Genomic DNA, 19,944 nt, shown 5'->3' with positions numbered 1-19,944 from the left:
CCAATGGATCAGTGTAGCATGACCACGACTAGACACTGCAGAAATGCAAGACTGCAGCTAGAAATTTCTAGAAAACATTTTTCTCTATATATTTTTGATTGTTTTTGAGTAAAAGAAGCTTCAGAGTTCTTCACTGTGAGATTATGTAGGCGGCTGATGCTGCAGCAATTATGCAAAATAAGTTGCTTCTCGTATTCCTTCCTCAATTGTTTGCTCATCCAGAGATGTGTTGAGGGCTTGCTATGTATCGAGCACGGCGCTATATGCTCAGGTATGACCCCAAGGCCCAGAAAATTCCAGTGTTCTCCGAGGTGATGACCCCCAATGGCTCATGATAAGTATCACATATGGGAATTTCTAAGGGGAGACCTTGTCAGAGAGAAAAGGGGAGCCAACCTAAGGAAGGCTGGATAAGACTCCCAGAGGGGGATTGAAGGCTGAGACAGGAGGGAGCCAATGGGAATTTGCTGGGGCTCCCATCCACTGCATTCCTTCCCTGTGCCTTTTGTCCTTAGGCTAACATTTCCCTGTACCCAAATAATTTCGATACTTTTTCAGTAACTATCAATTTTTTTTTTTTTTGACAGGCAGAGTGGACAGTGAGAGAGAGAGAGAGAGACAGAGAGAAAGGTCTTCCTTTGCCGTTGGTTCACCCTCCAATGGCCGCTGCGGTGCTTATCCTGGTCTCCCATGGGGTGCAGGGCCCAAGCACTTGGGCCATCCTCCACTGCCTTCCCGGGCCATAGCAGAGAGCTGGCCTGGAAGAGGGGCAACCGGGACAGAATCCGGCGCCCCGACTGGGACTAGAACCCAGTGTGCTGGTGCCACAGGCGGAGGATTAGCCTGTTGCGCCGTGGCGCTGGCCAGTAACTATCAATTTTATCAAGAGGCTGAATGCCTATTTGACAATTTTTGACCTGTGAATGTGGCGACTTCATATGATTCATCCTGAGACTATGACCCAGTCAGGATAAAGGATTCTGTTCTCTCAAAGTTCTGGTGTCCTGCTTCGGTCATTGTCAAATTAAACGTGAGCAAGCCGTCGCTAACTGAAAGCAACCCGGTTCATCTCTATCGAAACTTCTCCTTCAGGGCACTTTTCCCAAGATATTTTCCCCAAGTTGAATCTTAGGTTTACTCCTTGGTCCAAAGGAAGGCCCAGGGTTCCCAGCGCTGTGTCCTCAGAAGTATGCCCAGTTCCTCCGGTTAGTGTGTTCATTCTCTCCTACACGGTATTGGTGAGCGGCACATCCACTCTGTGGTGGACGTACAGAAAATACGAGTGCTTCTCTAGCAGGAATGCACGCTCTCAAAGGACTGTGTCTGTTTCTCTGGTCTCGAGGGTCAGGCAAGGTCACGCAAGACCTGCATGAGCGTGGGCAGCTGTCCACACCCGTGCTCAGCACTGCCGTCAGCAAAGCTGTGAAAACCATCCAGCTTCACACATTCCCAGAGAATTGTAAACCAACCACAGGGCAGACCAGAACCTTCCATGCCGTTAAATTCTGGTGGGTCCAAGCATGACGTAATCGCATGGGAAGAGAACTTTTCATACCCGCCCCTTCCTCATCTCCCCACAAGCGCTGTGGGAAACTTTACCTCCTCTATCAATCTAGGTTTATCTGGGATTAAAATTAGAACTAGATTCTTGGAAGCCTCTCTCTTTCCAGGGCATATTTCCATGGTACTGCTCACAGAGATAAGGTTTGCCTATAAAAAAGGCTTTTCGGTGTGTCTGGTTGTGGGCAGAACCCGACAACCGCCACGGTGAGTCAGGATCACGTTCCGCAGGCCTCGCTTGTTAGAACTCACCCGTGTTCCCCAGACGCCTAAGAGAACTTGAGCTGTGCCATTCTTTTAAGGGACGTTCAGAGCCAGACTCACTCCTGTTTTTCACTTTATGTAGATGCTGCTGCTGTGGACACTCCCTCTGCTGCTGGGGGCCGTGGCAGGTAAGAGAAAACATGCCCGGGGGAGCTGGGAGAGACTCCCTGGAACTCAGGCCTCTGTGCAGACGCGGAGTAAGGCAAAGGAGACGGGATGAAGAGCGCAAGCACTCTAAGAGCTGCAGGATAAAATTCAAGACGTCGCTACTCAATTTGAATTTAAGATAAACAACAAACAATTCAGACCAATCAGGAATATGTGACATGTTTGCTCTTTTAAGCCATTCTGAAAAAAATACTTGAAATTCAAATTTAGCTTGTATTTTTGTTGGTTACAACTAGCAACTCTAAATTGGGGTCAAGGAAGGGATATGAACTGTGTGTCCACCACCTACAACTCCAGTACCCACAGCAAATTCCCTTTCCCTGCTGTGATGCAGTATCTTTGCCTGGGAAGTGACAATGACATCACTTGTGGGATGATAGTGGGGCTTAGGTAAGATGCGCAACACTGGGCCCAGCAGCTGGCACAGGGCAAGAGTTCCAGGAATGCACTCCGGCTGGAGCTACAGCTCTTATATCACTGCTAACCTTGCTTTCATTGTTCCTTTGTGGGGGAGTAGCCAAGCATAGAGCTGCACCAGCGCATGGGCTTGGTCACATTGTTTGGGAACAGCTTCTTTACGGAGGGGCCCACGACGGCCTCCAGCGTAGGTCACATGCCTACCTGCTCAGCTAAGGTGGAGATAGGTTTTGGTCTTTGCAGGAAACTCAAATTTCCACCCAAAATACAAAACCAGATGGTGGCTGCAACTCTGTGGGAGTCCTGCTGCCCACTCTTGAAGGCTGGGGGCCCCAGAGCTGCTTTATTCCTGGCCACCAAAGCCCAAGGAAGGAATTGAGTTGAGAAGCTAGAACAAGCTCCCTTGTGGAGCTGGACAGAGACACAGCGGGAGTGGAGGTGGGGGGTTCTCACTGGGTGGAAACCAGCGATCGCAGCCAGTCCTTGACGCAGGTGTTGTCTTTTGAAGCTGTTTTAGGAGTATGTCCCTGGGAGGATGTTTGGGGAAGCAGAGGAGGAAAACCTGCCACCTACATAATTTACCTTGTGGTCTGGCTGAAAGACACTACAAAGGCTGCTCTGGCTAAACTAACATCCCTGAAATCCTGGATGATTGCAGGACGGGAAGTCTGCTACGAGAGACTCGGCTGCTTCGGGAATGAATCCCCGTGGGGAGGAACCTTAGAAAGACCCTTCAGCACGTTGCCCTCGACCCCCAAAATTGTCAACACCCGCTTCCTCCTCTACACTAATGAGAACCCAAACAACTTCCAAGTAAGAATTATCATTGTCTTTGGAACTTAGTCCCGTCTAGTTCATGAAATCAGGATACTGCCTTGGTTCATTGTTGAGCCTAACACGACAGCATGGACTGGGTTGTCCCAAAATACTAGGTGTTTCTAAGCACTGGCTTGTAGTTCTGGAGCTAGGGAAGCCCAAGGGCAAAGCCTGCACCTGCGGGGGGCCCCTTGCTGCATTGTGGCATCACTGGTGGCAATGCATGGAAAGGGAGCGTGCAGGAGTGAGAGAGAAGGAGGGTGTGGAGTGCACTTGCCCTGTTGCGAGGAACTCACTCCTATGATTACTGACTCACTCTCACAATAACAGCCTTAAGCCATCCATGAGGACAGGGCCCTTGTGACCCAATATACTCTTTAAGGTCCCACCATTTGAGCTGTAGGTAGGAAGGCGGGGAGAACTATACCAGATTGTGGGGTGCAGTGGCTCAACGTGGCTCTGGACAGTGATGCCCCAGCTCCTCCCCCAAAACCATCTGCCCTCCTGGAGCTCTGGGTCTGGGATGGGAAGAGAAGCCTCAAAGCTCTTTGAAATGATTTGGGGCTATTCTCCCATTGTCTTGATGAGTAATAGCATCTGGCTTTCCTTTGTCCATTCCGATCTCCTCACAAAATGTCACCTGGCTCCACCCTTGTCTCCGCTCTCCCAAAGGTGACTTCACTCCCTGCATGTCCAGGCCAAGAACTCTCAAACCATTCTGCTCTGCTTCCTTGTGAATTACAGAATCCATCTGAACTCATGTTTTCCCCTCTTGCATCTTAATATACAGTTAAAAGTAGCCACAGAACCTCCTAAGTGCTTTGCTTCTTGGCTATTTCTCTGCCAGATGTTCTGTTCATTGCTCTTCAGCGCTGCGTTCTGTCAAGTCCTAGGACAAGACGCAGTCCTGCCAAGTTCTTTCCACCGGTGTAACGTCGATACCCTTACCCTCATCGCGGAACGGTGGCCTTCACCATCCACATTTCTACCACCACTTTGGTGATGCCCACCTACATGATCTCGGAACGTTCAGACTTCCACTGCCGCTCTTCTCTTTTTCTGAGCCCTCACCAGTATCATCTTTAGCAATCCATTCATGGTCAAAGCAGACTTTTTCTAGACTGTTCTTCCAAATTCTTCCAGTCTCTGCCGGTTACTAAGTTCCAAAGCAGCATCCACATTTTCAGGTATTGTAACAACACTCTTACTCCTTGTACCAATTTTTCTGTCTTAGGCCATCCTTGTGGTGCTACAAAAGAATACCAGGAGCTGGGTAAATTACAAGCAGTGGACGTTTATCTAATTCAGGAGTCTGGAGGCTGGGAAGTGTAAGGAGGAGGAGGGGATGCACCTGGCGAGAGCATCCCATGGCAAGGGAGAGGGAAGAAGGGAGGGGGCTGAACTCACCCTTGGGTCAGAAGCCCACTCCCATAGTGGTTAGCCTGCACCCGTGACAACAGCATTCGTCTGGTCATGACGTCAGAGCCCCAGCCGCTCCTTAAAGGAATGATCTCTTAACATCACCACAATGGCTCTTTAATGTTTTGCAGGGGATGTGCAAACCACAGCAGATCCTGAATATTCAAGGCTTCTAAAGAAAACTAGGCAGTGGAACTCAGGTTTCCAAGGCTTTCAGGACAAGTATTAATCGACACAATTTGATCATAAATGCTCCAATAGCTTCATAACAATCTTGCCATACCTCCATGATACCATTTAATAAACATTCTAAGTGTGAGAGGAGCCATGGTTTGAATGTCCCCACCCAAACTCATGTTGAAGTTGCCATGGTAATGATGTTACCAGGTGGGATCATTAAGACTTGATAAGGTTGTGAGGACTCTGCTGTGCTAAGTGTATCAATGCAGTTATCAGGGGAGTGGGATCCAGATAAAAAGGAGCTCAAGGGCCACACTGTGGCACAGAGGGTTAAGCCGCTGCCTGCAAGGACAGCATCCCATAGGAGCGCTGGTTCGAGTCCTGCTACTCCACTTCTAGTCCATCTCCCTGCTAATGTGCCTGGGAAAGTAGCAGAAGATGCGTCCCTGCCATGCACGTGGGAGACACGGATGGGGTTCCAGGCTCCGGGATGCAACCTGGCCTAGCCCCTACCATTAAAGCCATTTGGGGAGTGAATCGGTGGATGGACGCTCTTTCTTTTTCTCTTTTTTTCTTTTTCTCTGCAACTCTGTCTTTCAAATAAATAAATGTTTTAAAATTTTTTTTTCTTGAATAAGAGAGTCCAATGTTCACTTGCTCACTCTCTCTCTCTCTCTCTCTCTCTCATGCTCACTTGCCAAGAGAGGAGGACACAGTGCAAAGGCTCTTGAGAGAGGGAAGCACCATACTCTTGGATTCCCAGCCTCTTGAACCATGACAAAATAACCCACTGCTTATACATTATCCAGCCTAGAGACTTCTGTTACAGCAGCAGGAAACAGACTAGACACAAATATCTGTATACAGGGATCCGCAGAATGGATCTGGAAAAGCAAAAACCTTGGCGTGTGTAGGCAAGATCTTTACCAACAGAGTAATAACAGACATAGCCCGAGTTGAACAACTGCAAAAATTTTGTGATGACCCACAAGTAGCAAGTTAGTGAAAACTGTGAATAGCTTGGTTATTGTAGGAGAATCCTCAGGGATGTCAACCCCCAGCAATGTCCTCCTTCCTACTACCTCCCCCCACCCCACCATCACCACAGGGTTCCACTGAGTACTGCGAGATAATGGACTTGAAACACTTTGTTCCCTATACAGGAAATCTCGGCAGACGCATCAACCATCAGAAGCTCCAATTTCAGAACAGATAGAAAAACTCGTTTCATTATCCACGGATTCACGGACAAAGGAGAAGAAAACTGGCTGTCTAACTTGTGCCAGGTGAGAGACGTGGTGACCTCTTAAGGGAAGGCTGCTTAGTGGTGACAGTGACCAAGCAGTAAGGTGTGGTCCTCAACCAAGGAGGACAAACACTGGTCACTGCAACCTAGGAGGATCCTGTGACCCCTGCTGGGCCTGGGCTTCCCGGGAGAGGCCCAGGGGGTGCTGGTGATGGAGGGGACCTGGGACACTTCTGACGATGCTGTCAGCAGGCATTTGGTGGCCCAGGCAGTGGTTATTTGGAACTAACCCAGCAGTGTTTCAAAGTGTCAGCCATGGAAGCTGCCGCACAGATGTATACAAGTTGCCCACAGGCCCTTGCTTTTTCCCTTGACTTTCAATTTCCATGGGAAAGGCTAGGAGATCCCATTTTTCCAAATTCATTATTTTCCTTCCATTTTCACTTGTTGCTCTTTGATCTCCATGGGTAGCACCGCCTAGGGGAAATGTGATGGTTTGCATTTCCTGTTTCTGTTGTTTCAATAACAGTAATCCTATTTTCTTTAATTTGCCATGGGCTCAGTGTCCTGGAATAGTGAAGAATTAAATGACAGAAAATCAAACAGAATAAAATTTCCCGGTAACTGCTAGTGCTTGAAGAACGTTAGCACTGATTCATTTGTTCGCACATTTGTTCATGTATTCGTCAGCTAGGGCACAAGGCTGTATTCACTTCTAGATGTGTTAAGAAAAAACACCAAGGTCTCCCCACAGCCACTTCATTCCTGCCAAGTCTTTGTCTCGAGCCAGAGACTGAATTGAGTCAGTGTGGATGCACATCCACTGATCATGATGACTCATAAACACGCTCACGTCCACTCGCTTCACAAGGTTAAAAAGTATCAGTAAAGGGGTAGGCACTGTGTCCCAGATCAGAAGACCTGGGTTTGAGTCTGGCCTCTACTTCTGATCAGCTTCATGCTAATGCACAGATTGGGAGGCAACAGGTGATGGTGCAGGAATTTGAGTCCATGCCACACACACAGGGTATCTAGATGGATGCTGGGCTCCTGGCTTCTGCCCAGCCCAGTGTAGCCCTGGCTGATGCAGGCATTGCGGGCATTTAGGGAGTGAACTATCTGATGGAAGTTACCTCTCTGTCTCTGTTTCTGTCTCTAAAAAATAAATATTTTAAAAAACAGAACTTGTCTTTTAATTTAAATTGATGATATACAATAATAGAATTAATAGAGTTCTATTAATATTAATATTCAACTTATGGAATTCTATAAAATAATAGAATTCTATGCAATAGTAAGAAAAAACATGATTCTTAGCTTAAAAGAATATAGTCTTTTAAGATGTATGTATACAATTTATTTTTAAATTATTTTTAATGATTGATTTATTTATTTAAGAGGCAGAGTTACAGACAGAGAGAAGGAGAGACAGAGAGAGAAGTCTTCCATCCGCTGGTTCACTCCCCAAATGGCCACAACAGCCAGGGCTGAGCCAGGCTGAAGCCAGGAGCCAGACACTTCTTGCAGGTCTCACACATGGATTCAGGGACCCAAGCACTTGGGCCATCCTCTGCTGCTTTTCCAGGTACATTATCAGGGAGGTGGATAGGAAGACGAGCAGCTGGAACTAGAATGGGTACCCATATGGGAAACCAGCACCACAGGCGGAGGCTCAACCTACTATGCCACAGCACCAGCCCCTACAACTTATTTCCAAAATTCTAAAAACATATACATTTTTCTTGCATTTCATTTGGCTTTGACAACACTGTTTCATTACGACAGAAAAATAAGTGGGTTCAACTAGATAGTAAAGAGTCCCAAATCCAAGTCCTGACTCTCTCATTAGTTTATCATGACCTTGGACTTCTCCTGGAAAATTGAAAGGATTGGCAATGATTTATAAAATCATTTCATTATTCTCAATCATCTTTTGGAAAAAGATGTGACTATGTGCACTCAAACAAACATCATTCCTGCCAAAGCTAACCAGGAAGTTGTATCTGTAGATATCTAATAGATGATACTTTTATGTAAAACAATTTCAATGATGCTCAATAAAACGTCTTCATCCAGAAAATTTAGTTAGACTTTTTATCATGGAAAAGCTTACTCCTTTACTTTCAACATATTTACCTACTTAAGGAGTCCTAGTATAGTCTTCATTCACTTGTCAGGTATTTATTGAGCACCTACTGCATGCAAAGAACTGTTCTTGGCACTAGGGTGCAGTTGTGAAGAAGACAGGCAATGTCCTTGGATGTAGCCTAGTAAGGGGCATTGAGTGTTACGACATCTATGATGCTCTAATGACACCACCCTTTGTGCCATATTTAATATGTTTTCCCCCTGAATGAAATGCCTATGTATCTAGAAATCTCAAGAATCAGGTCCCCATGATGGCCAACGCCCAATTCAGAGCCAATGTTAAATGCTATGCAGGATTGCATATCTAAAGCCGACCAGAAGTTTTATTCATTGGGTTGGGGTTAAAAGTGACATGATACGTTATAGGCAGAGGAAGGAATTTACACTGGTCTTCACATGTGTTAACAGCTATCAAAAAAAAAAAAAAAAAAAAGATCCTGCATTACTCACCTGGTCTTTGTGTCTCTCCCATCAGAACCTGTTTCAGGTGGAAAGTGTGAACTGCATCTGTGTGGACTGGAAGGGGGGCTCCCGCACTACATACCCGCAGGCCACCCAGAACATCCGGATTGTGGGAGCAGAAGTGGCGTATTTAGTTGGCACTCTTCAGGTAACTACATCCGGGTTATGTAAAAGCCCTTGCACATTGCCCTCTGGGTTCTTTTTCCCCAAAAATGTTGTAGGTATGGGCATTGATAAAGACATTGCTCTATTAAAGTATGCCTTTTCCTTTGGTTGAAAAGAAAAACGCAAAAAAAAAAAAATCTAGATTTGGGGTCATCAATAGCCCTATTTAGGCTAATAATCTAGTTTTTGTTTTTCATTAAGTGAACTTCCCCAAGCAAGTATATGGGTTATTTTTGCTTAATTCTCAACAGAGTTTATTTTAATTTTACTAGTTATTGTCAAGTTGACCTGACAAAGTCAATCTCAAAACTAAACTAGTTTTTTAGTTTGGGTTTTGTTTTTTAAGTACAATGATAAGAAGCTAGTCTGATTTGCAAAAAAAAAAAAACACATGCACACAGAAAATATTAAACTTATGAGTAAGTAACTGCTTTCATTATGACTTTCTGATCCAACTTTCTTTTCTGTCGTCTGTGGGTAACAACCCCCATTTCTGTCCTTGAAACTTGGAAACAGTAGTTTAAGTGTTAAACACCATGTCCATTTTTAACGATATCTGTAGGGGAAAAACGAGCACGTCAATGGCTTTCAAGTGAAAGTATGTCTTCCTAAAACGTAAATTTCCGGAGGTTTCCTTCTGTGCCCGTCTTGAAATCGGTCATATTTGATAACATTCCAAAGAGACTTTCTTTTGCAGGAGACCAACTGCGCCCTTCTTAGTTCTTCTTTTGGGATCTCCAGCAGGATTTAGGAAGCAATTTAATCCAATACAGATCAACAGGAGAAAAGCGCATGTCCTACATTATTGATTTTTATATCTGCATAGGAACACTCATTTGAGAGTGAAAGCCTAAACAAATGGTGAAAGTAGAAAAATTTATATTTTTTAAACAAAGGACAGTAAATGTCGTACAGCAGTGACAAGCAGAGGGGTCTGCGCTAGAGATAAGAAACCCGGGTGTCCCGAGGAGGAGCAGAGAGCCCTGCGAGCCAGGGCAGGAAACGCGTCCCAGCAGTCTCCGCCTGCCCCTCCGCCAAAGCCCCCGGCCTCGGCAGGGTCCCGCAGGCACCTTCCTCCCAGCAGAGCTCAGGCCTGGCTGTGGGCCGGACCCCTGGTGCACATGCCCTTCCTGCAACTGCCGCTGCTCATGGGCCTTCAGCTCCAAGACGTGTGTCCAAGGACACATTTTGGGTGACAGTCTGGCTGTCTTCTTTTCCCCACAGTCTTCGCTGGAGTACTCACCTTCCAACGTCCACGTCATCGGCCACAGCCTGGGTGCCCATGCTGCCGGGGAGGCGGGGCGGAGGACCAACGGGGCCATTGGACGAATCACAGGTTGGTCAAGTTTTAGACTACATGTGACCTCCTGGGGTCTAAGAGGAAATGCTGGAAGGAAATTCAGTGCACACCTACCTTTGACCTTGCCACACTTACTGAATTGGTCTACGTGATCAGAAATCAGGCTTTGGGAATCTTTTATTGATACAGATCTCTGGTCCACATGGCTCTCTAAAATGGAAATATAGTCCATGTGGCTGAAGTCTGAATTAGGAATATCTGGAGATTTTATTTCATATCTATTTCTCCATTGTCAGGCAGTTGCAAAGGAGAATTTTCATGAATACAATGAATACTGTACATAATAGAATGCATATGAAATTAAACCCAAAGAGCTCATGTTTGCACAATTAATTGTATTCTGCCTTAGCAGCAATGGCTAATGAGTCCAAACCTCATCAACCCCAATCCTAGAGCTGTGGGAAGTTGGAGGGCAGATGGTCAGGCTGCCCTGGGCTGCCAGTGCTGAATGCTGCTAATTGGATTTCTATAAAGCATTATTTTACAAACCTCCCACTCGCTTTCCTTTGGATTCCTTGGCCCTAAACCAATCCTGTAACCTTGTGAAAAACACTTCACTACCTTGGGTTGACAGGTGACTACTTCATTTTCCCGTGTCATCTGCCAGCTTTCTGCTTCTGACCCAGTGAGTCTCCTTCTCACACTTTGGCTAAATTGGACACATTTAGATTTGCAGCGGCATCTGAAATATCCACCCATTAACGTGCTGGATAGATGTCCGCATTTCCCATTTTCTGTAAACGTTTGCCACAGTCTGCTCAGCCAGACTCTGGGCCATCAAACCTGTGACTGAGCGACCAGGAAAGCCAAGGTCCTCGCCCTCCTGGGAGTTCCCAGTCTCCAGTGTCTCCCAGGGGCCAGCCCTTTTGTTGGATCCGCTGCTAGGGAGCAAGATTCCGCCAGGGGTGAAACATAAGCAGAAGCAGATTCTATTGTGTGGGAAAAATGTGTACAAACTAGAGGCAAATTTCCCTATGGAAATAGTAACAAAAGGAAGATCTCCTTTATCTCTTACCCTGTCAATACTTGCAGTTGCTGCCAATACTGGACCTACAGGTCTGTAACTCGGGGAGATGGGAACGTGCGTGAATGGTGACAGATAATAAGCACACATCTGTTTGCTTTAGGGTTGGATCCAGCTGAACCTTACTTTCAGGGTACACCTGAAGTAGTCCGGTTGGATCCCAGCGACGCTCAGTTTGTGGATGTAATTCACACGGATGCTGCCCCCATGGTCCCCAACTTGGGTGAGTCCCTCCACTTGTCTTCCAACAAGGTTTCAAGTCTGTACATTAGAGTGCTTTGGAGTGACTCGAGTCTACACGGTAACATGAACCTTCCCTTATTTTTAAAATTCTTCAGGGTTTGGAATGAGTCAAACTGTCGGTCACCTAGATTTCTTTCCAAATGGAGGAAAAGAAATGCCCGGATGTCAGAAGAATGTTCTCTCTCAGGTTGTTGACATAAATGGGATCTGGGAAGGTAAGATTGTGTGTTTTTTGGCTAAACTTCCTGACCACCATAGAACTGTACTGGACTCACATTTTCTAGGACAAATGACTTTTAATTGTGTCCCCAAGAGAGACGTTTTCACTGAGAGAATCGGGCATAAGGAGCCTGGAAAGAAGACGTATTTGCAGTCAATTTTTCACAGGCCTAACTTTGGGAATACATGACTATGTATTTGAACCTATTTGAACCAATCTTTTCTTTCTAAAGTTATTTTTCCATTTTCCATCATTTAACTATGATATTAACTATTACAGTCTTCAACCATAGTTAACTTCTGGTTGCATCACCAATCATAACTGTACTTCATAAATGAATTCCCACTAATTAGAGAACTCTGCTTCAACATTGATATTATGATCATGAAATTAACTTGGAAACATCAAGGTGGTTGTTCATGTGTATTCGTGTCTGATTTCAAAGGAACCCGAGACTTTGTGGCCTGCAATCACTTAAGAAGCTACAAGTATTATGCTGATAGCATTGTCAATCCTAATGGCTTTGCTGGTTTCTCTTGTGCCTCCTACACCGCCTTCACCCAAGTAAGTGAAATTCTTTCCACTTTAAGCTCTGTGACGGTCACTTCTCATGGCTGGTGGGAGTCATCGCTCACGAGAGCATTTAGTGGATGCTCATACTTCCGTATGTAACTGTACCGCTAATCTTAGATGCGTATTTTCTTGGTGATAAAGCATTGGCAGGCTCTAGAGAAGCAGTTTCGGAAATATAAATGTCTTGTGTTTGTAGTGTTCTCTGTCGCTTTTCTGTGTGTCAGGGAAATGGTCAAATTTGCAGAGGAAATGATCCTAAACAACAGCAAGAACTCATCTATGGGCAAGTGACCTGTGACCACAGGAAGCTGAGGAACGTTGAAATTTTTCCTTAAATGTTGACCTTTTAGGGCCGGCGCCGTGGCTCAACAGGCTAATCCTCTGCCTTGCGGCGCCAGCACACCGGGTTCTAGTCCCGGTTGGGGCACCGGATTCTATCCCGGTTGCCCCTCTTCCAGGCCAGCTCTCTGCTATGGCCCGGGAAGGCAGTGGAGGATGGCCCAGGTCCTTGGGCCCTGCACCAGCATGGGAGACCAGGAGAAGCACCTGGCTCCTGGCTTCAGATCAGTGAGATGCGCTGGCCGCAGTGGCCATTGGAGGGTGAGCCAACAGCAAAAAGGAAGACCTTCCTCTCTGTCTCTCTCTCTCTCACTATCCACTCTGCCTGTCAAAAAAAAAAACATGTTGACCTTTTAGAGAACAGAATAGTGGCCATGTGGACCTGCCTATTCATATGCATCTGCCTATACAATCATAATGGCCAGTATTTTCCTGTGAGTTCATCTTGCATGGTATCCTCTCATTGTATGGGTTGAATTCCTATTCGTGATCACAAATATGAGGAGCACGTTAAAAACTTGTGCTGAAAAATGGAATTTCAAGATAAATCTATAGTGTTGCAAGCATTTTTAAAAATCCATGCATGGTTTTTCATAGCAACATTTTCTATGAACTTTCTGAAGGCCTCTAGTATCTATTGCCTATTATGTTCCAAAAAATTTTTCTTTTCACTGTAACTTCTTTTAAAATCAGTAACATACGTCATTTAGTTTAAAAAAAATCACATAATTCACATGACAAGGCTCGCATAATTACTGAGGGGCTTGCCTTACTGAAAATAAGAGGATATCTGAATCCAGTTTTCACCAATAAAATGCTGAATAACTTTGGAAAAAGTATTTCACATCTCTAAGTCAATTTCTTCACCTATAAATGTGAACAATAATGGTAGATTCAACGTATTTGGTGGGAAGACTTAATGAGATGATATATGTTAATTATTTAGCCCAGAGCCTGAAGTATAGGAATTTGTAGTGGGTAAATGTTAGCTTTCTATGGAAGGGGTGTTCAGTTTATTCACGCACAATTTGCTTATGGGCTAAAAAAAAAAAAAATCCCATTCTTCTGCTTTCTTTGGTATAACTATTTTTATCTTCTTCCCCAATTTCAAGACTAGGTAATGCAGAAAACAAAAAAACAAACAAATGAATTGTAGATCTCATCCAGTTAAAATTGAGTCTGATTCAATAAAATTAAACACATGTTAAGGGATGCTCAGTACAATGTCCTCCCTTCCACATTTCTCCACCTTTGGACCTCAGCCTCAGCCTCTCTCTGGCTCTAGACCAGGTGATCCTGGTGGTGCTCTGGTCAGGGTGTGCTCAGTGGAGGGAATGACTCAGGGCCGTTGGTTCAGGGGCTCTTGGTTCCATTGCACTCTGGGCCGATCCCCCTCTGCCTTGTTGGTGGGCACACTGCTGGCATTTGGAGGTGAGAGCTGGGGCTCTCCCCGTCTTCTGAGTTAGTCTGTGCCTTCAGAGAGCTTTGGCCACTTCTTGCTGGCTGTCTCAGTCTCCACTTAGCTCTTGCTGGAGGCAGAGCCTGAATCACAGCCATGAACACACATCTGGTCCATTGGTTCTGGAGTTGACAATTTGGCTTCGCTCAGCCTCCTCTGCACACCGGGAATTGGGATGCTCATCCTCCCAACTCTGTGCCTCCCTCTCCATTTCTTGTACAACAAGTCTTTGGTCCAGAAAGAGAGGACATTTTCTTGTATTAATCTGCCTGTTTTCTCATTGTGTGACTTTTTTCAGTATTGTGTTATTTATTGGTAAAGTTACTGATGTATCCTTGTGAATAGTGACATACATACCTTTCTGTTAAAGTCCTCTTTCACCATCAGAACAGAACTGACCTCCGTGTTGTTGGACTGCAACAGCACATGGCAAAGGACGGGGTGCTACTATGCAGCATCCTCATGTATCTTGTATTCGTTTTCCCTAGAACAAGTGCTTCCCCTGTTCCAATGGAGACTGCCCACAGATGGGACATTATGCTGATAAGTTTTCTAGGAAAACAAGTGGAGTGGGCCAGACATTTTATCTCAACACTGGGGAGTCCAGTAATTTTGCTCGTAAGTTTCTGTTCTCTTTGCCTTAAGTTCTAAATGCTGTGAATTTTCCCCTCTCTTCCTCCCTAATGTAGAACAATGCCCAATAGCATGCGCAGTGTGGTGATGTCTACTTAGAGTAACTGGAGAGACTTTGGGACCTGAACTATTAATGATGCAAACATAAACTTCTCCATATTTGATCTTTTTTAAAAAAAAGAGGAATCACCAACACCACATATACGTTTTTGAGAATTCTACAATAATGGGGCCCATGTTAACCTGTTTCAGCGTCTCTTCCCTGCACTCTGACAGTTGGCAAACTTTGTCCCCCATGCAGGTTGGAGGTATCAGGTGGCTGTCACACTCTCTGGAAGGACGGTTACAGGACATGTGCTGGTGTCTTTGTATGGAAGTAAAGGGAACTCTAAACAGTACAAAATTTTCACGTGAGTGAAATTTACTCTGAGCTTCTTAAATGCTTGAGTACTGGACATATATGCTGTATGTTATAGACACAGAGTTTGTTTACTCATTACTATATTGGAGTAGAGCACTGTCACACAGAATAAAAAGAAAGAAACTCTTTCACCATTGTACCCTACATTTCAGAATTGTGTCTCCGTCTTTTGCTCCTCTGCCATTTCCTGAGAAACCCATTAATGTCTATTTGGCCTCTGATTTATAAGTTGTAAAGAATTATTCGCCTCACAAAGCAACCAGGAAAGATGACATAAGAATGTCATCATTTATTAAATTGTAGGAGACTGTGACTACAACCTGCTTGAAATTTAATTAAAATAAAGAGGATGGGGTTGGTGTTGTTGTGTAGGGCGTTAAATTGCCACCAGCCAAGCTGACATCCCATGTAAGCACAGGTTTGAATCCTGGCTGCTCCACTTCCTAAACAGTTTCATGCTAATGCACCTGGGAAAGCAATGGAAGATGGCCCAAGTACTTGCACTCTACCATCCATGTGGAGACCTAGATGGAATTCTGGGTTCCTGGTTTTGGCCTGGCCTAGCCCTAGCCATTGCAGCCATCTGGGGGAATGAGCCAGCAGATGGAAGATACCTCTGTCTCTCTGTCTCTCTGTCTCCATCTTCCCTTTTCTCTGCAACTTTGTCTTTCAAATAAATAAATAACCTTTAAAAAAAAAAATAAAGATGATGTGAAAGTTATATGAGTCATTGTTAGTAAAACATTATTGGCTGGCGCTGTGGCTCAATAGGCTAATCCTCCGCCTTGTGGCGCCAGTACACCAGGTTCTAGTCCCGGTCAGGGTGCCGGATTCTGTCCCAGTTGCCCCTCTTCCAGGCCAGCTCTCTGCCTGGCCTGGGAGTGCAGTGGAGGATGGCCCAAGTGCTTGGGCCCTGCACCCACATGGGAGACCAGGAAAAAGCACCTGTCTCCTGGCTTCAGATCAGTGCGGTGTGCCGGCCACAGCGCACTGGTCATTGGAGGGTGAACCAATGGCAAAAGGAAGACCTTTCTCTCTGTCTCTCTCTTTCTCACTGTCCACTCTGCCTGTCAAAAAAAACAAAACAAAAAAAATTATTAATAGATGAATTTAGAATAACAAAGGTAGAACAATAATTTTAAGCAAAGATGCATTGTATGTTGGTTTAAGAAACAAATACGTGTATACCTAAATATGTATATGTGCTCTTATATGTGCGTGTGTCTGAGTGTACACATAGATGTATATATATGTATGTATGTTCACTTTTTTTTAAACTTCTTAACTTCCCAGGGGCTTTCTCAAACCAGGTGATACTCATGTAAATGAGTTTGACTCTGATGTGGATGTCGGGGATGTACAGAAGGTTAAGTTTGTTTGGTATAACAATGTGATCAACCCAACCCTACCCAAGGTGGGAGCATCCCAGATCACAGTGGAACAAAATGATGGAAGAGTGTAAGTAATAAAAATCCAAGGAGATTTGAAAGATTGAGTTTATTTATAATTATAGTCCCACTAAAATTCTCTTTGACATTAAACTTCCTGCCATGGTTGTTATACCCCAATCACAACTGCTTCCTAATACCTTTTATTTCTTTAGGACAAAGTGTAGACCTTTAGGAAAACAACTTTGACAGATTTTTAGACATGTGTTATGTTGTCTGATAAAAATTAAGTATATGAAAATCTATATTCATGTTCCTAAATTGGTGCACCAAATTGAGGATTAGAGCTCTTCCAAATCCCAGGTCTTCCTAGTGAAATCAAAGTTCAGGAGATCAATCCTTCCTTGCATGTAAGACAAGGGTGTATGTGAGCCAAAGGCCGTTTACCATGGTGAACGAACAAAGATGAGCTGACGATAATCACAGCAATGTCCATGTGACCTTGAGGGTTTTTGCTGCAAGTTCTGGTGCAGAGCTCTCCGCTGCTTCTCTCATCACAGCACAACGTTCCTCTTAAACATCCAACAAGCAGACTTTGGCTTCTGGCAGAGATGGAGTTACATGAACACTGTTTTTTCCCAATAAACAACCAAAATTCAGACAGAATATATGAAACAACAATTTTTAAGACGCTGAACATCAAGCAGTAAATGACAGTGATGTGTGAGACACAAAAAACGGTGAAACCCTGAAGTTGCCCAGAGGCAGAATCTGGGTGTCCAGGATGAAGCACAGGTGGCAGAAACTCCGGCAGAGCCCGGTGGACTCGCTAAGTTGAAGAGGCAGAGCTACCAATTATAAAACCCAAGGCAACTGGATTTCTTAGGACAGCCTATCAGGGAAGAGAGAGTTTCAGCTGGGGAGTCCCAGAGATCTAGAAGGTTCCTTGAGTAATCCGCAGAGTCATGGTCAGCACAAGTGTGTGAGATAATAAGCCACACCCAGGCAAACACCTACTTCAGAGGATCAGGGAGTCCCCTTGCAGGAAAAGCTCTTGCTTTGCCCAGCAAGATGGGAAAAGCACTTGATTCTGGGGACATTCGGTAGAGTATTTAGGAAAGTCTTGCCTCGTAGTGGGAAATAATTAGCCTAGACTGAACAAGACCTTACATGATCAGTTTCCAAATAACTGCATCTCAGAACAAAGTTCAAGAATGTTCATGGGGATACAAAATCATCTAACAGCTAGTGAGAGAAAGTCCACATATTTAACTTTAATGCCAAGGTTTCCAGGTATACAGAGGAAAAGGATAATACAACCTCTGTGAAGAACAATAATCAATCAAGTGACACCAAACCAAAATGGACGCAGATGTTAGAACAGCAAATAGGGGTGTTAAAACAGTTTTTTAAACAGTATTTCCTGTGTTCAAAAGGTCAGTAGATGCATATTATGAAATGCACCTAATATGACGCATATTAGAAAAAATCCAAAATGAACTTGCAGAGATGAAAAATTCAATGTCAAGTGAAAAATATACTGAATGGAGTTAACAGCAGTTTAGACATTGCAGAAGAAAATATGAGTGAACGTGAAGACACAAAAGCAACTATAAAATGAAACACAGAGAGAAAATGAATTTTAAGAATTCAAAGAACATCATTGATCTGTAGATTGACTTGAAGAAGTCTGGTTCTCAAATACTTGTCTTTAAAGACTCCAAATGAAGAGGAACAGAAAAATGTATGCGAAGCAATAATGCTCTACAATTATCAAACTTGTTGGAAACTATAGACCAATGGATCCCCCCCAAAAAAAAAACAAAAGAAAAAATGAAGAAAACAACCAAAATATATCAAAATAAAATCATTCAAAACCAGTTGTAAAGAGAAAATCATAAAGGCAGACAGAGAAAAGACATTACTTACAGAAGAATAAAGTCTTAAAACACAGCAGATTCCTCATCACAAACAAGGCAAATGAGAAGACAGCAGAAGAAAGTGCCATTCAGGTATTGGAAGGAGAAAATTCTTAATCTAGAGTTTATACCCACAAAAATGTTTTTCAAAGACGAAGATGAAATGAAGATGTTTCAGACACACCAAAGCAGAAAGAATTCATATCAGCAGGTGATGCGAGAAAACAGCCCTGCAGGGAATGGCACAGGAAGTCCCTCGGGCCGAGCAAAACGGTACTGGTTGGAAAAGAATCTACAGAAAGGATTGAAGAGTCCAGGAAGTAGTAATTACATAGGAAAAAAAGAGATTTTTATAGATTATTGTGTGGATGTATTTAGAACAGTTGACTACTGAAAAAGTGAAAATATTTTCAGGTGCTTTATATTAAATAAAGTAAAATAAATGATGACGGCACCATAAAGGACAGGAAGGTAGAAGTGGAAATTATTTCTGGGTTGGTGTAATATCACTTGAATGTGATAAGTTAAAAATATGAGTTATAAATCCCAAAGCAACCAGTAAAGTAATAAAGCCAAGAACTATAGTTAATCATCCAACAAAGAAATAAAACATAACTCATAATAATGTGCACAAAAGATAAAAGATAGTGAGGAATACAGGGAGCAAATAGCAAACAAATAGAAAGGCCATAGACATGCAGCTACCTTTATGCATAGACATATTATATGAAAGTGGTCTAAACATCAAGAAGAAGAAGAGAAAAACATTTTGTTCTGAGCACTTTTACACGCCAAGACTTTTACATAGGCTGATATATTCTATTCAGGAAAATTGGCTCCAAAACATCCCAAGTATTTGTTCCGTCTTAATGAGAAAAATGAGTCATTCCAATTTAATTATGGAATTAAAATAGGACTGGCTAGCCGATCTCTCGCAGGCCCCTCAGCGTCCCATGCTTAGGTCATGCCGTTGAGTCTGCTGCAGCTCAGTTGCCTGGGTGGACATGGTCAGGTGTTTAGGACGTGACCCCAGAGCTCCTCCTGTTCTTTGTGGGCCATTGGCAGCCCCTCTCTGCTCTTGTACAACCACAAAACGAGACTGGAAAGGAGAATTCAGTCCTTAGTGCAGGCGAATTCTCCGCTGGGCCGGTGTCTGGGCTCAGTGTGCCCCGAGAACAGCGGCTGCCTTCCTGCTCACCACACCGGTGTGTGCCAGCGCATGGTGACTGTGTCCCATTTCTCTCCACAGGTTCAAGTTCTGCAGCACAGACACCGTGAGGGAGGACAACCTGCTCACCCTCTCCCCGTGTTAGGAGGCTGCTGGCAAGTGACCACCGGCTCTCACTGCTAATAAAAGCTACTGCTCAAACAATACTTGCCCTTTGTTGGTCATCAATGCCTATCATTGGCAATGAATCTCTTAAATAAGGTGATAAAATCCCAGATTTGCAGCTAGTATGAAAAACTACAAATTATGGCTGAATCTTGCTACCTATTGTATGGCACTTGAGTTGGGGACT

At 44.2% G+C, this 19,944-nt stretch overlaps 1 protein-coding gene across 3 annotated transcripts; it reads left to right on the top strand.

The window, feature by feature from the left end:
• Positions 1–1,906: 1,906 nt before the first annotated feature.
• Positions 1,907–19,737, top strand: LOC133775623 (pancreatic triacylglycerol lipase). 3 transcript variants are annotated; one of them, XM_062213989.1, is made up of 13 exons: positions 1,907–1,952; positions 3,068–3,222; positions 5,988–6,110; positions 8,694–8,828; positions 10,070–10,181; positions 11,333–11,452; positions 11,568–11,687; positions 12,138–12,256; positions 14,552–14,681; positions 14,998–15,106; positions 16,411–16,575; positions 17,412–17,414; positions 19,674–19,737. In XM_062213989.1, exons 1-13 carry the CDS (start codon positions 1,907–1,909, stop codon positions 19,735–19,737), a joined length of 1,401 nt encoding a protein of 466 aa, XP_062069973.1. The 3 variants fall into 3 exon arrangements, with proteins under 3 accessions (XP_062069973.1, XP_062069972.1, XP_062069971.1); XM_062213988.1 differs by lacking the exon at positions 17,412–17,414; XM_062213987.1 differs by lacking the exon at positions 17,412–17,414 and having other exon boundaries at positions 3,068–3,237.
• The last annotated feature ends 207 nt before the right edge of the window (positions 19,738–19,944 follow it).

This window comes from Lepus europaeus, chromosome 17 (genome assembly GCF_033115175.1).
Source record: "Lepus europaeus isolate LE1 chromosome 17, mLepTim1.pri, whole genome shotgun sequence".
NCBI classification, from domain to species: Eukaryota; Metazoa; Chordata; class Mammalia; order Lagomorpha; family Leporidae; genus Lepus; species Lepus europaeus.
This window is presented reverse-complemented; position numbering and strand designations above follow the sequence as displayed.

Excerpts from the sequence above, each read along its gene's own strand:
- LOC133775623 (XM_062213987.1), top strand. The coding sequence starts at position 1,907 with ATGCTGCTGCTGTGGACACTCCCTCTGCTGCTGGGGGCCGTGGCAG. Across the intron at positions 6,111-8,693 it reads GGCTGTCTAACTTGTGCCAG|AACCTGTTTCAGGTGGAAAG; the intron begins GTGAGAGACGTG and ends CTCTCCCATCAG. Across the intron at positions 10,182-11,332 it reads GGCCATTGGACGAATCACAG|GGTTGGATCCAGCTGAACCT; the intron begins GTTGGTCAAGTT and ends TGTTTGCTTTAG.